Consider the following 13,956-nt stretch of genomic DNA (forward strand, 5'->3'; position numbering starts at 1 on the left):
ATTGGTTGCAACACTTTTCTATTACATTTACTAGATGCTTAAAAACATGCTTTTATTTTTATAGCAGGCTGTGCTGTGCTGCATCATCAAACATAATTTGCTTTCTCAAAAAAAAAAAAGAGTTCATAGCAGTTAACCTATTGGCCAATAGAATGTACTTGACGGTTGTCCTTCATTCATTTGTACTGTATACTATTTTGTGTGATAGAATTTAATATGGAGTTCAGTGCTTGTATTGGCAATTACAGACTTTTAGGCTGTTTTGCTCTTGCACATTATAGAGAAGCAATGTCAACCTACTGTATGTGCGCTTTGATTAAATGAATTGTAACCCATGAACTTCGAAGTCCAAATCAATGTAATTACGGTATGTCTATTTTGAAATTCATTACGTCAAGCTTAGAATGGACAATGATCTACTCGAGGTCCCCACACCAACACATTTAAACCATAGCCCTAACCTAGATCCTCATAGTATTTCCAGATAGGCTCATTGCTGTTTTAGTCTCATTGTGCCCATAATCAACCATTCTTTCTCCTGCAGTGTAGCACTCATGACCCCAATGGCCTTACATTGACAGTATAGGCAATATAGTCAAATTGTTGGTATCAGCTCAGTTGTTTAAGCTCGTAAACCATTGTATGATAACACATTATCTAAGAAACCTGGAGAGTGTTTAGTGTTGTGATGGGTTACCAGGTCTGGTCACAGGTTAGCTAAACATTAAGCCTAGGAGGCCTAGTGTTAAGGTGGAGGAAGAAGGAGTTACCGTCTCGAATGCTGACATAACAGAGGAATCTTAACGTCCCAATCTGCTGTGTACCTTGCACCTCCACACACCCTCGGGCAGCCAGGAGGACGTCCAGACACAAGGACAGACAGAAGCCATGAAGTACACCACAGGTGAGAGTCTGTTTTTATACGTCTAGTCACAAGGACAAGAGGATATAATGTTTAATGTATACTTTTGGCACAAGGCCTTTCTCAAGACCAGTCTCCATTGTTTTCTATGTTAAGACACAGACACGTTCCTCCGCTTCACTAGGCTGGTCTTGCTTTAGAAATCGAATGGGTACACAATATAAGATTTGTATATTCAAATAGCATTTTACGTAACCTTTAGGTATATTCTGAAATGCTTTCTCTCTGTGAGTCAGTGTGAGTGTGTTCTAAAGGGTGTTTAATCATTGGTGATTAAAGGTAGCCTTCTATGTTGTGTGACAGTGCTGGAAATGTATGTCTACCTCTGCGAAGTAACAAGTTTGATTCTAAAATGAAAATGACTGGATTATACATTTTAGTGTTTTTTTGATGAATAATTAATTCTGAACTGCTACCCCCTCAGCATACATTAATATGCTAGCCTACATTGACTGCTGTATCCAAAATAAACATGTTGACGGTCAACATACAACATGATAGAGAATTTAAAAAGGCCCTGTGATAAAAGCTGTTTGGTCCCTCTACAGCTAGAATAATGGCAGTCAGCAGATAGCTGGGAACACGACACTGCAGATATCACAACTAACAACCTGACAGACTGCACAGACATCTCCTTGCCAAGAGGTTGAATGTAGGTATGTGTTGTCAGTGTGTGTGTGCAACTGTCGAGCTTGAAGGGATGAATTCTGCATACAAATGAGAAATGCTTGTATAAGGGCTGGCATGCTGTGGCATGTGAGTGGGAGTATCCTCCTCCTCCTAATATTAGTCATTAGGCCAGGTTAGGATATGCATGATGAAAGATGGAGCCAAACCTTAGAATGACAGTAATAAGTAATGAATGACTTGACTGCCTATCAAATGCTATATTGGGACACGGGTCCTCGCTTCTAATATTGAAGTTTTTCTCTCAGTATGATTCATTCATCAAAGTAATATTTAAGGACATTTGCTGTACAGCTAAAGGGCTGGATGCTGGAGAGACATGACATCTTTGAGCTAATGATCACCTGTGACTGTGTCCAGTGATGCTCATGCATCCGGACAGGGCCGGGGGATCATACAGTGCCTTCAGAAAGTATTCATACCACTTGACTTTTTCCACATTTTGTTGTGTTACAGCCTGAATTCAAAATAGATTAAATAGATATGTTTCTCACCCATTGTCACACAATACCCCATAATGACAGAGTGAAAACATGTTTTTAGAATTCTTTTCACAATTTATGAAAATAAAGTGCAGAAATATCTAATTTACACCCAAGTCAATACTTTGTAAAAGCCCCTTTGGCAGTGATTACAGCTGTGAGTCTTTCTGGGTAAGTCTCGAAGAGCTTACCACACCTGGATTGTGCAAGAATTTTCTAAATTCTTCAAGCTCTGTCAAATTGGTTGTTGATCATTGCTAGACAACCATTTTCAGGTCTTGCCATAGATTTTCAAGTAGATTTAAGTCAAAACCTAACTCGGCCACTCAGGAACATTCACTGTCTTCTTGGTAAGCAACTCTAGTGTAGATTTGCCTTGTGTTTTAGGCTATTGTCCTGCTGAAAGGTGAATACATCTCCCAGTGTCTGGTGGAAAGCAGACTGAACCAGGTTTTCCTCTTGGATTTTGCCTGTGCTTAGCGCCATTCCGTTTCTTTTTTATCCTGAAAAACTCCCCAGTCCTTAACGATTACAAGCATACCCATAACATGATGCAGCCACCACTATGCTTGAAAATATGGAGAGTGGTACTCAGTAATGTGTTGTATTGGATTTGCCCCAAACATAACACTTTGTATTCAGGACAAAAAGTGAATTGCTTTGCCACTTTTCTTTGTGCCTTTGCAAGCAGGATGCATGTTTTGGAATATTTGTATTATGTACAGGCTTCCTTCTTTTCACTCTGTCAATTAAATTAGTATTGTGGAGTAACTACAATGTTGTTGATCCATCCTCAGTTTTCTCCTATCACAGCCATTAAACTCTAACTATTTTAAAGTCACCATTGGCCTTATGGTGAAATCCCTGAGCGATTTCCTTCCTCTCCGTCAACTGAGTTAGGAAGGACGCCTGTATTTTGAATGTCTACCAATAGGTATCCTTCTTTGTGGTTGAATCTGTGTTTGAAATTCACTGCTCGGTTGAGGGACCATACAAATAATTGTATGTGTGGGGTACAGAGATGAGGTAGTCATTCAAAAATCATGTTAAACAGTATTATTGCACACAGAGTGAGTCCATGCAACATATTATTTGACTTGATAAGCACATTTTTACTCCTAAACCGATTTAGGTTTGCCACAGCAAAGGGATTGAATACTTATTGACTTAAGACATTTCAACTTTTCACCTTTTATTAATTTGTAAAAATGTCAAAAAACATAATTCCACTTTGACATTATGGGGTATTGTATGTAGGCCAGTGACATTTAAAAAAATATTTAATCAATTTTAAATTTAGGCTGTAACAGAACAAAATGTGGAAAAGGGCAAGGGGTGTGAGTACTTTCTGTAGGCACTGTATCTCAGTTAGAGATGAGTAACCTGGATGTTTGGATCAAGGACACAGGTCATTCCTGGAATCATTACTGCAGGGATTTTTGTCACTCTTTTTTCTGTCATTCTAGGTCTTGAGGATGCAATGGAATTTCCACGGTAAGAGTGATTATAGTTTTTTGTTTTGATGGCTACAAATTGGACTAGAGACAATTTGCATAATACAAAATATGACATTAGCGAATATGTCACTATCACACATTTTGGGCATCCTTTGGGCCACTTCATGTTTCAACTTTGACCTTTTCATTTTCCTCACTCGAAGATTCACCTTCAATCCAAAAGAGGGGATCGACAATCCAGCCTTATGCATCTCGGACGACCCTGGTAAGGTTTGAGAACGAACACATCCAAAATGATCCATTATTTTCCAACGCATGGAAGATGGTCTGTCTAACACTAGTTCATCAATCATAGTAATCAAGATACCTCACTTCTTTAGGTGTCCATGCACAATGCCCATCCTATGTCAATGGCAGTGTTTTGTCTTGCCCTCCAGAGCCAGACCTGAGTCCGGTACCCCGCCTGTGCCAGATAAAGTGCAAAGAGGGCCAGAGTTTGGGCTTCAATCTGCGTATGGAGAGGAGCTGCCGGGGCTATGTTGTCCGCCAGGTGGATCCGTGGAGTCCTGCAGAGCTCAGTGGACTCAAGGACGGGGACCGTGTGCTGGAGGTCAACGAGGACTTTGTCGACAACATGGAGTTCCCCAGGGTGAGAACCGGACATATCTTTATACATTTTAGTCATTTAGCAGACGCTCTTATCCAGAGCGACTTACAGTTAGTGAGTGCATAAATTTTTTCATACTGGCCCCCCGTGGGAATCAAACCCACAACCCTGGCATTGCAAACGCCATGCTCTACCAACTGAGCTATACGGGCAACCAGTGGAATCATTGTGCACACGTTTCTTAAAGCTTTGGCACACAGATTTCAATTCTGTATGTAATGTGGGTCTGCTTCATCATATGTGGGTCAGAACCAGACTTTAAGAGACCTGAGATAACCTCTTCTCTTACAATGTCTCCAACAGTGTCCTCTGCCTCGCTTTCATTTGAAAATGAGCCACATTGTTCAAAATGTACAATATGTGCCAAATACTTGGCTTCAATACGAAAGACTAGCGTCCTGTCCGGGGGTGCATAATATAATATAATAATATGCCATTTAGCAGACGCTTTTATCCAAAGCGACTTACAGTCATGCGTGCATAATTTTTGTTTTTTTGTGTATGGGTGGTCCCGGGGATCGAACCCACTACCTTGGCATTACAAGCGCCGTGCTCTACCAGCTGAGCTACAGAGGACCACGGGTTTGCACATCAAGCTTCCCCGCGCTACATAAACAGGCTCTTGCCTTATGGGCCATTCTGGCTCGGACAAGACTTACCGACTTGGTCTAAACAGAGTATTTTCTCTTAGCTGCAGCATGTTCTGCTCTGATTGACAGGTGGTGCAGAGGATCCAGGCGTGTGGGCTGCAGCTGTTCCTGCTGGTTCTGTCGGGGGAGGAGTATAAGGAGGCGCTGGCCCAGGGACTGGACCTCCAGGCTCTGACCAGGGCTTACCGAGGGGAGTCGTGTTCCCGGCCCAGGCTGTGCCACATCACCAGAGACCCTGTCTTAGGACTGGGGATCAGCATCATCCCCATTGAAGGTAGCTATGAGTTATTAATTCCGTCATCTTTTTTGGCAGATAATTTGCTAGACAGTAAGAAGGAGAGAGGGGGAGATGGGGAGGCAGACAAGGGTGGATAAAGGTTGATATAGGGTTAGGGTTAGCCAAGAGACGGTCGAGAGATGGTGATGTTTGCCACTGAATCAACTCTGGCATCTTTCTCATCTTTTCAATATCAAAATCTTGTGCAGAGTTAATGTAAATGTTTAGGCCTGCATAGTATGATTATGAGGCTGAAAAGATTTGGCATGGGCCCTCAGCTGCACCATTGAGAGCATCTTGACTGCACTCTTAGAAAAAGGGTTCCAAAAGGGTTCTTCGGCTGTCCCCATAGGAGAACCCTTTTTGGTTCCAGGTAGAACTATTTTGGGTTCCATGTAGAACCCTCTTTGTAAAGGGTTCTCCATGGAACTCAAAAGGGTTCTACCTGGAATCAAAAAGGGTTCTTCAAAGGATTCTCCTATGGGGACAGCCAAAGAACCCTTTTAGGTTCTAAATAACAGGTCTCTCTTTATGTAGTGTTGTGGTGTCTCTCTTGTCGTGATGTGTGTTTTGTCCTATATTTTTATTTTTTAATCCCAGCGACTGTCCCCGCAGGAGGCAAGTTGCCTTTTGGTAGGCCGTCATTGTAAATAAGAATTTGTTCTTAACTGACTTGCTTAGTTAAATAAAGGTTAAATAAAATAAAATAAACACCTTTTTCTCTAAGAGTGTGGCTGCATCACTGCTTGGAATGGAAACTGCTCTGCAGCCGACCGCAAGGCGCTACAGAGGGTAGTGCGTACGGCCCAGTACATAACTGGGGTCGAGCTCCCTACCATGCAGGACGTCTATATCAGGCGGTGTCAGAGGAAGGTCCTAAAAATTATCAAAGACTCCAGCCACCCAAGTCATAGACTGTTCTCTCTTATACCGCACGGCAAGCGGTACCGGAGCGCCAAGTCTGGGACCAAAAGGCTCCTGAACAGCTTCTACCCCCAAGCCATAAGACTGCTGAACAGTTCATCAAATGGCTACTCTGACTATTTGCATACACCCCCTTTCTTTTGCACTGACATTCTTGCACTGGCTCTATGCACACTCACTGGACTCTACCCACACACTCACACATACTATACTGACACTCCAACACACACACACTACATACACTCACACACACACAAAACACACACACACACACATGCATATTGACGCCACACACATACACTCACACAGACACACTTTCACACTTTTCACATACGCTGCTGCTACTTTGTTCATTATCTATCCTGATTGCCTAGTCACTTTTAGCCTACCTACATGTAAATACAGTGCCTTCGGAAAGTTTTCAGACCCCTTGACTTTTTCCACATCTTGTTACGTTACAGCCTTATTCTAAAATGGATTAAAAATAAATAAATCCCCAGCAATATACACACAATATACAACTGCAGCATTGAGGGTCCTCAAGAACACAGTGGCCTCCATCATTCTTAAATGGAAGAAGTTTGGAACCACCAAGACTCTTCCCAGAGCTGGCCACCCGGCCAAACTGAGCAATCGGGGGAGAAGGGCCTTGGTCAGGGAGGTGACCAAGAACCCGATGGTCAGTCTGACAGAGCTCTAGAGTTCTTCTGTGGAGATGGGAGAACCTTCCAGAAGGACAACCATCTCTGCAGCACTCCACCAATCAGGCCTTTATGGTAGAGTGCCCAGACGGAAGCCACTCCTCAGTAAAAGGCACATGACAGCCCGCTTGGAGTTTGCCAAAAGGCACCTAAAGACTCTCAGACCATGAGAAACAAGATTCTCTGGTCTGATAAAACCAAGATTGAACTCTTTGGCCTGAATGCCAAGCGTCACCTCTGGAGGAAACCTGGCACCATCCCTATGGTGACGCATGGTGGTGGTAGCATCATGCTGTGGGGTTGTTTTTCAGCGGCAGGAACTGGGAGACTTGTCAGGATTGAGCCAAAGATGAACGGAGCAAAGAGAGATCTTTGATGAAAACTTGCTCCAGAGCGCTCATGACCTCAGACTGGGGCAAAGGTTCACCTTCCAACAGGACAACGACCCTAAGCACACAGCCAAGACAACGCAGGAGTGGCTTCGGGACAAGTCTCTGAATGTTCTTGAGTGGCCCATCGAACATCTGTGGAGAGACCTGAAAATCGTTGTGCAGCAACACTCCCCTTCCAACCTGACAGAGCTTGAGAGGATCTGCATCAAAGAATGAGAGAAATTCCCCAAATACAGGTGTGCTAAGCTTGTAGCGTCATACCCAAGAAGCCTCAAGGCTGTAATCGCTGCCAAAGGTGCTTCAACAAAGTACTGAGTAAAGGGTCTGAATACTTATGTAAATGTGAAATCCTCCACGCAGGGAAGAGCAAATACCAGCTCACCAAAAGACAGCAAAAAACAACGAACAATCACGCACAACACCATGAGGGAACCAGAGGGTAAAATAGGGAAACAAATTAACATAATGGGTAACAGGTGTGATGAATACAGACAAGACAAGTGTAACACAGAAAACATCGATCGGTGGCAGCTAGTACTCTGGTGACGACGAACGCCGAAGCCTGCCCGAGCAAGGAGGAGGGGCAGCCTCGGCTGAATTCGTGACATGTTTGTTTTTAATAAATTTGCAAAAATGTCTAAAAACCTGTTTTTGCTTTGTCATTATGGGATATTGTGTGTAGATTGATGATGGGGGAAAAAAACTATTTAATACATTTTAGAGTAAGGCTGTAACCTAACAAAATGTGGAAAAAGTCAAGGGGTCTGAATACTTTCTGAAGGCACTGTATTACCTCAATTACCTCAACTACCTCGTACCCCTGCACATTGACTCGGTACCAGTACTCCTTGTACATAGCCTCGGTAATGTTATTTTATTGTGTTACAATTTCCTTTTTTTCTTATTAGCTAATTTTTGTAGACTTTTTAACACTGCTTTGTTGGGAATGGGCTCATAAGTAAGCATCTCACTGTAAAGTCTACACCTGTTGAATTCGGCGCATGTGACAAATAACATTTGATTTGATTTGATTACCGACGAGAGGATCTCAGTGAAGGTGTTTGATTGTGTCTGTTTGTGTCTCACCAGGTCAGAAGGGCCGATACATGTTGAGCACAGTAAGTGAGGGTCCTGCAGAGAGGGCAGGGGTGCGTAGTGGAGATAGACTGGTGTGGATAAACGGGGCCAGAGTATCAACGCTCACCCATTCAGCTATCAGTAAAATGGTAAGCATACAGGCCCTCCTTCTCAGAAATGCTCTTGGTAAACAAACCCACATGGCATATGTGTGTTCTCTGTGTGTGTCTCTGTGTGTGTCTCTGTATGTGTCTTAGTATGTCTGTGTGTGTGCACGTGCAAGCATGTTCCTCACTTCTCCCTCACGTTTAGCTCTTTGTACTGCGCAGGTGAAGAAATGTAGCGTCTATGTGACCGTCCTAGTCATCGACAGAGAAAGTGAAGCGAGCTACATCCGGCGGAAACTTCCCATCTTGCCTATCATGGCCGGCTCTCACAACCTGCCACACAGACCCACAACGATGCATCTGGTGCAGGGGACAGATGGATACGGCTTCCTATTACGACAAGAGAGGTTGTCATCAGGGGGTCGTATTGGTGAGAATGATGCACACATATGTACACATCAGGTGATAATAAATATGTTTTTTTTGCTAGAAACTTCCATTTGTTGCATGCATGACCATGTTACAAGCACCTACTATGACCACCGTATAATGTCTTATTATCATCTCTTAATGATCCTGACTAAATAACAGTCATTCTAAGTCCGTACAAAATGTGCTGCATAGACAGACATACTATACACATTACAAACAAGTAATAAGCATTATACCTGCTGGCTGAGCTGAATTTTTTGCTGTCGATTCCAGCTCACCTACTCCGTGAGGTGGATGTGGGGAGTCCAGCAGAAGAGGCTGGTATGCAGGATGGAGACTTGCTGCTGGCGGTCAATGGGCAGCCTTCAGAGTCCATGGAGCATGAGGATATCGTCAGGAAAGTGAGGAAGAGTGGCAAGCGGGTTAGCCTCACCACCATATCCATACACGGAAGAGACTTCTACACACAGGTGTGTAAGCGGACGGAGGGCCATGTGCAGTTTGGAGAATAGGAGTTAGGCGAGTTTTGGTGTTAGAATATTGATTGTTTAAGAATTGTGTCAACTAAAAATACCTTCCCAGTCAAAAACACTGTCTGTTCTGTTTCCAACTGCAGTTGGGTCTATCTCCCCTGCTATTCCATGAGGACAGTCTGCTAGAAGCAGAGGGGATGAGGAAGACAGAGTCCCCTTGCGCTGAGATTCAGGATGGGCTGAGGAAAAACGAGCATGGCTCACTTCCCTGTCCAAGACTCTGTGTCCTCCAGAGAGAAGAATCAGGCTTTGGGTTTAATCTGGGCTGTGTTCAACATGAGCCAGGAACTTTCATAGGCCAGGTATTCCTTCGAACATCAACAACATAACACCCTGGTCATCTATCTCTCTCTCATATATTTGTTGTAATCTCTATCATTATGTTTCCTGCCATAAATAGGCAATTTGAAAAATCCCCAATCAAAGTTGCACTAATGAGTAACAGCTATCATCAATCAACAGTTCCTGATATTGATCTGCTGTGTTGTTTTCCACAAGCATTGCTATAATGAGGAGGGCAGGTGTTAAGATGGTTCCTATGAGAAATGAGTGGCACGGTTATGACTACAGTTTTCTTTTGTCCTGCAGGTGGTGGTAAAGGGCTCAGGACATAGGGCTGGACTGTGGGAAGGGGATGTAGTTGTGGAGGTGAATGGCCAGAATGTGGAGAATGAGTACTTTGAGGACGTTGTGATGCTGATAAAGAAGAGCGAGACATCTTTGAAATTACTGGTTGTGGAGAGGTCAGGGTATGAGAGACTCAAACAAAGTGGGCTTCCAATCACTCCTGGGGTCATACTCCACAGCACTCAGGTGAAGAACGCTCACATGTACGCACGCACATAGACACAGATACAAATATGAATACAGAAACTACAGAATGAGATCAATAATACTTCATAATCTAATGCGTTGCAGGTTTTAGAGAAAACGAATGATGCTTTCCTGTGATGGAATGCTGAGAAGTAACCAAAGTCACACTGCAAAACAATGCAGAATGAAATCAATGAAGCCGTTCCCTCTACTTCTGAATGCAACCTGAAAGAGAAGTGCTGAAATAGATGCCTGGCCTTGGCTACATCCCAAATGGCATCCTATTCGTTATATAGTGCTATGGGTCCTGGTCAAAAGTAGTGCACTATGTAGGAAAAGGGTGCCATTGGGGGCACAACCATGATGAGTCTGCTTCCATCTGAAACATGTCAGAGGATTTAATCCCTTCTCTCCACATCTCCCAATCTCACGTCCTCTTTGTCAGGACTATGTCGATAGAGCTATGCTATGACCTGCTTCTTGCAAAGGAGGATTTTCAGAGTAGATTGCACAGTTTAAATTATTGATATCTCGTGTGTGTGAGAAAGGGATAATGAAGTTTAGGTTTATTCTAAGGTGAAATCAAGATAAACTAAATAAGATGGGGAAAACATCAGTGGGGCTCAGTTGAGAATCTATGATCATTATTGTATGCGATGATTCAAGGAGGTGCACAAAGTTTAAAGATATATCATTAAGTACTTGACAAGCCATACAATTGCATAAAACTAGCTCAATGTACAGTATATACATGACAAGTATGTGGACACCCTTTCAGTTGACTCGGCTATTTCAGCCACACCCGTTGCTGACAGGTGTATAAAATCGAGCACACAGCCATGCAATCTCCATATCTAGGGGATACCTAGTCAATTGTACATGGATAGGTGGCAGTAGAATGGCGCATACTGAAGAGCTCAGTGACTTTCAATGTGGCCCCGTCATAGGATGCCACCTTTCCATGTGCAATCCCCTTTTTCCCCAACAAGTCACTTCGTAAAATTTCTGCTCAGCAATGTTACAATATCTAGTGAAAAGCCTTCCCAGAAGAGTGGAGGCAGTTATAGGGGGGACCAACTCCATATTAATGCCCATGATTTTGGAATGAGATGTTTGACGAGCAGGTGTCCACATACTTTTGGTCATGTTGCGATTATAAGATTTGAACATGATGAAGAGAAACATTCATGAAAACATTTTACTTTGAACAACTACACCATCTAGTGACCGTTTAAAACTAATGATGGAAATGGGCCTTTTTTGTAGCGTTCAGTGTTTTTTTGTTTTGTTTCGTTGAACATACTGTACATATTGCACTGTATACAATTTCTGCTATTATAGTGGCCCTTAATCTGTGGAAAAGTTACATAAAACTTGTATTCAATGCAGAGAGCTGGCCATGCTCCTTAAGTGAGTTGCTGATGAACATGAATGCAAAATGAAGGTAAGTTGTAGTGTAGTAAAGACACAAAATAATGACACATGGAAACAGAAATAATGTCAACGCTAGTTTTTATTTGATGCTACTTTGAAAGACCATCCAGAGGGAAGTAACTAAAATAAAACTGAAACTAATTTAAGCCAATGTTGGAGAAATTGACAAATAAAACTTCCCTGATCGTATTTAAGACAATCGAGCAAGCTCCTGGAAATACACAAATCATTAACAATAACTCAACTATTTACACCTAAATGTATTTATAAAAATGGTGACTTATTAGAATTAAAAAATAAAAAACAATTTAAAGTCAAACCTACAATACTCAGACTTAGGAACTAGTACTTATTAATCAGGGCTGGTCCAACATGCTCTTAAGGACCCACAGGATATGCAAGCCTTTGTTCAAGCCCAGTTCTACCATACATGTTTCTACTAATAAGGTGATTAGTAGAATCAGGTGTGGTAGAACGCAGCTTGAACAAGAAGCCACCCCTGTTACAAAATACTAACAAATCACTAACTGCTGGGAAACACCCAAAAAAGGTGAGTTATTAAGTACAAAAGCACCAAAAAAATTATTGGATTTAAATTGATGGGCCCAGGCCCGGCAGCAGGATGAACTCGGCAAGGGGGCATCAGAAATGATTAAGGCGGGACAACTATTTTCGCTTGCTGATAACACAGGATGGATAATAATCTATAGTGCAATTACACACAATGAATTTGCTGCCACGCACAGCTGTCTTGTCGCAGGCTACTGCACTGCTTTACAAACATGGACAATTCATAACCGGCTCGAGGAATTGCAAGTTATGACAACGCTATACAGCTACATGCACAATACCCATCAATCCAATGCAAAACATTTACATTTAAGTCATTTAGCAGACACTCTTATCCAGAGCGACTTACATATTGGTGCATTCAACTTAGGATAGCCAGTGGGACAACCACCACTGGGGGAGGGGGGTGTAGAAGGATTACTGTTATACTATTCCAGGTATTCCTTAAAGAGGTAGGGTTTTAAGTGTCTCCGGAAGGTGGTCAGTGACTCCGCTGTCCTGGCATCGTGTGGGAGCTTGTTCCACCATTGGGGTGCCAGAGCAGTGAATAGCTTTGACTGGGCTGAGCGGGAACTGTGCTTCCGTAGAGGTAGGGGGGCCAGCAGGCCAGAGGTAGATGAACGTAGTGCCCTCGTTTGGGTGTAGGGTCTGATCAGAGCCTGAAGGTAAGGAGGTGCCGTTCCCCTCACAGCTCCGTAGGCAAGCACCATGGTTTTATAGTACATGCGAACTTCAACTGGAAGCCAGTGGAGTGTGCGGAGGAGCGGTGTGACATGAGAGAACTTGGGAAGGTTGAACACCAGACGGGCTGCAGCGTTCTGGATAAGTTGTAGGGGTTTAATGGCACAGGCAGGGAGCCCAGCCAACAGCGAGTTGCAGTAATCCAGACGGGAGATGACAAGTGCCTGGATTAGGACCTGTGCCGCTTTCTGTGTAAGGTAGGGTCGTACTCTGCGAATGTTGTAGAGCATGAACTTGCAGGATCGGGTAACCGCTTTGATGTTAGCGGAGAATGACAGGGTGTTGTCCAGAGTCACGCCAAGGTTCTTTGCACTCTGGGAGGAGGACACAATGGAGTTGTCAACCCGTGATGGCGAGATCATGGAGCGGGCAGTCCTTCCCCGGGAGGAAGAGCAGCTCCGTCTTGCCAAGGTTCAGCTTGAGGTGGTGATCTGACATCCACACTGATATGTCTGCCAGACATGCAGAGATGAGATTCGCCACCTGGTTATCAGAAGGGGGAAAGGAGAAAATGAATTGTGTGTCGTCTGCGTAGCAATGATAGGAGAGACCATGTGAGGATATGACAGAGCCAAGTGACTTGGTGTATAGAGAGAATAGGATAGGGCCTAGAACTGAGCCCTGGGGGACACCAGTGGTGAGAGCACGTGGTAGGAGTGACCTGTCAGGTAGGACGCAATCCAAGAGTGAGCCACGACGGAGATACCCAACTCGGAGAGGTTGGAGAGGAGGATCTGATGGTTCACAGTATCAAAGGCAGCAGATAGGTCTAGAAGGATAAGAGCAGAGGAGAATTAGCTTTAGCAGTGCAGAAAGCCTCCGTGACACAGAGAAAGGCAGTCTCAGTTGAATGACCAGTCTTGAAACCTGACTGGTTTGGATCAAAAAGGTCATTCTGAGAGAGATAGCAGGAGAGTTGGCTAGAGACTAGGGTTGCCCGATATTGGAAATAACTGACATTGCGATATTTTGTTTTTCTGCGATATATATTGCGATATGAAAAAATACAGGATGTATGTATGATCCTCTGGGGAAAATGCAGTTTGCAAACAGCGACTTTTCAGGTGGAAGTCCTCATTTATAAAGTGTA

General features: G+C 43.4%; 1 protein-coding gene across 2 annotated transcripts; it reads left to right on the top strand.

Annotated features, from left to right (window-relative positions):
* Positions 1–824: 824 nt before the first annotated feature.
* Positions 825–11,786, top strand: LOC121567358 (Na(+)/H(+) exchange regulatory cofactor NHE-RF3). Of its 2 annotated transcripts, none has more exons than XM_041877352.2 (12): positions 825–904; positions 1,471–1,578; positions 3,558–3,585; positions 3,752–3,813; positions 3,986–4,197; positions 4,935–5,139; positions 8,249–8,385; positions 8,566–8,773; positions 9,049–9,245; positions 9,392–9,610; positions 9,897–10,121; positions 10,227–11,786. In XM_041877352.2, the coding sequence occupies exons 3-12, from the start codon at positions 3,572–3,574 to the stop codon at positions 10,257–10,259; spliced, it is 1,512 nt and encodes a 503-aa protein (XP_041733286.2). In that variant the 5' UTR covers positions 825–904; positions 1,471–1,578; positions 3,558–3,571; the 3' UTR covers positions 10,260–11,786. The 2 variants fall into 2 exon arrangements, with proteins under 2 accessions (XP_041733286.2, XP_041733287.2); XM_041877353.2 differs by having other exon boundaries at positions 1,471–1,574.
* Positions 11,787–13,956: the final 2,170 nt, after the last annotated feature.

The sequence above is a fragment of the Coregonus clupeaformis genome, chromosome 6, assembly GCF_020615455.1.
Source record: "Coregonus clupeaformis isolate EN_2021a chromosome 6, ASM2061545v1, whole genome shotgun sequence".
Lineage (NCBI taxonomy): Eukaryota > Metazoa > Chordata > Actinopteri > Salmoniformes > Salmonidae > Coregonus > Coregonus clupeaformis.

Bases quoted from the DNA above. Each gene is read 5' to 3' on its own strand.
- LOC121567358 (XM_041877352.2), top strand. The intron at 8,774-9,048 runs GTGAGAATGATG...TGTCGATTCCAG, and splicing joins GTCATCAGGGGGTCGTATTG to CTCACCTACTCCGTGAGGTG. The intron at 9,611-9,896 runs GTATTCCTTCGA...TTTGTCCTGCAG, and splicing joins CAGGAACTTTCATAGGCCAG to GTGGTGGTAAAGGGCTCAGG.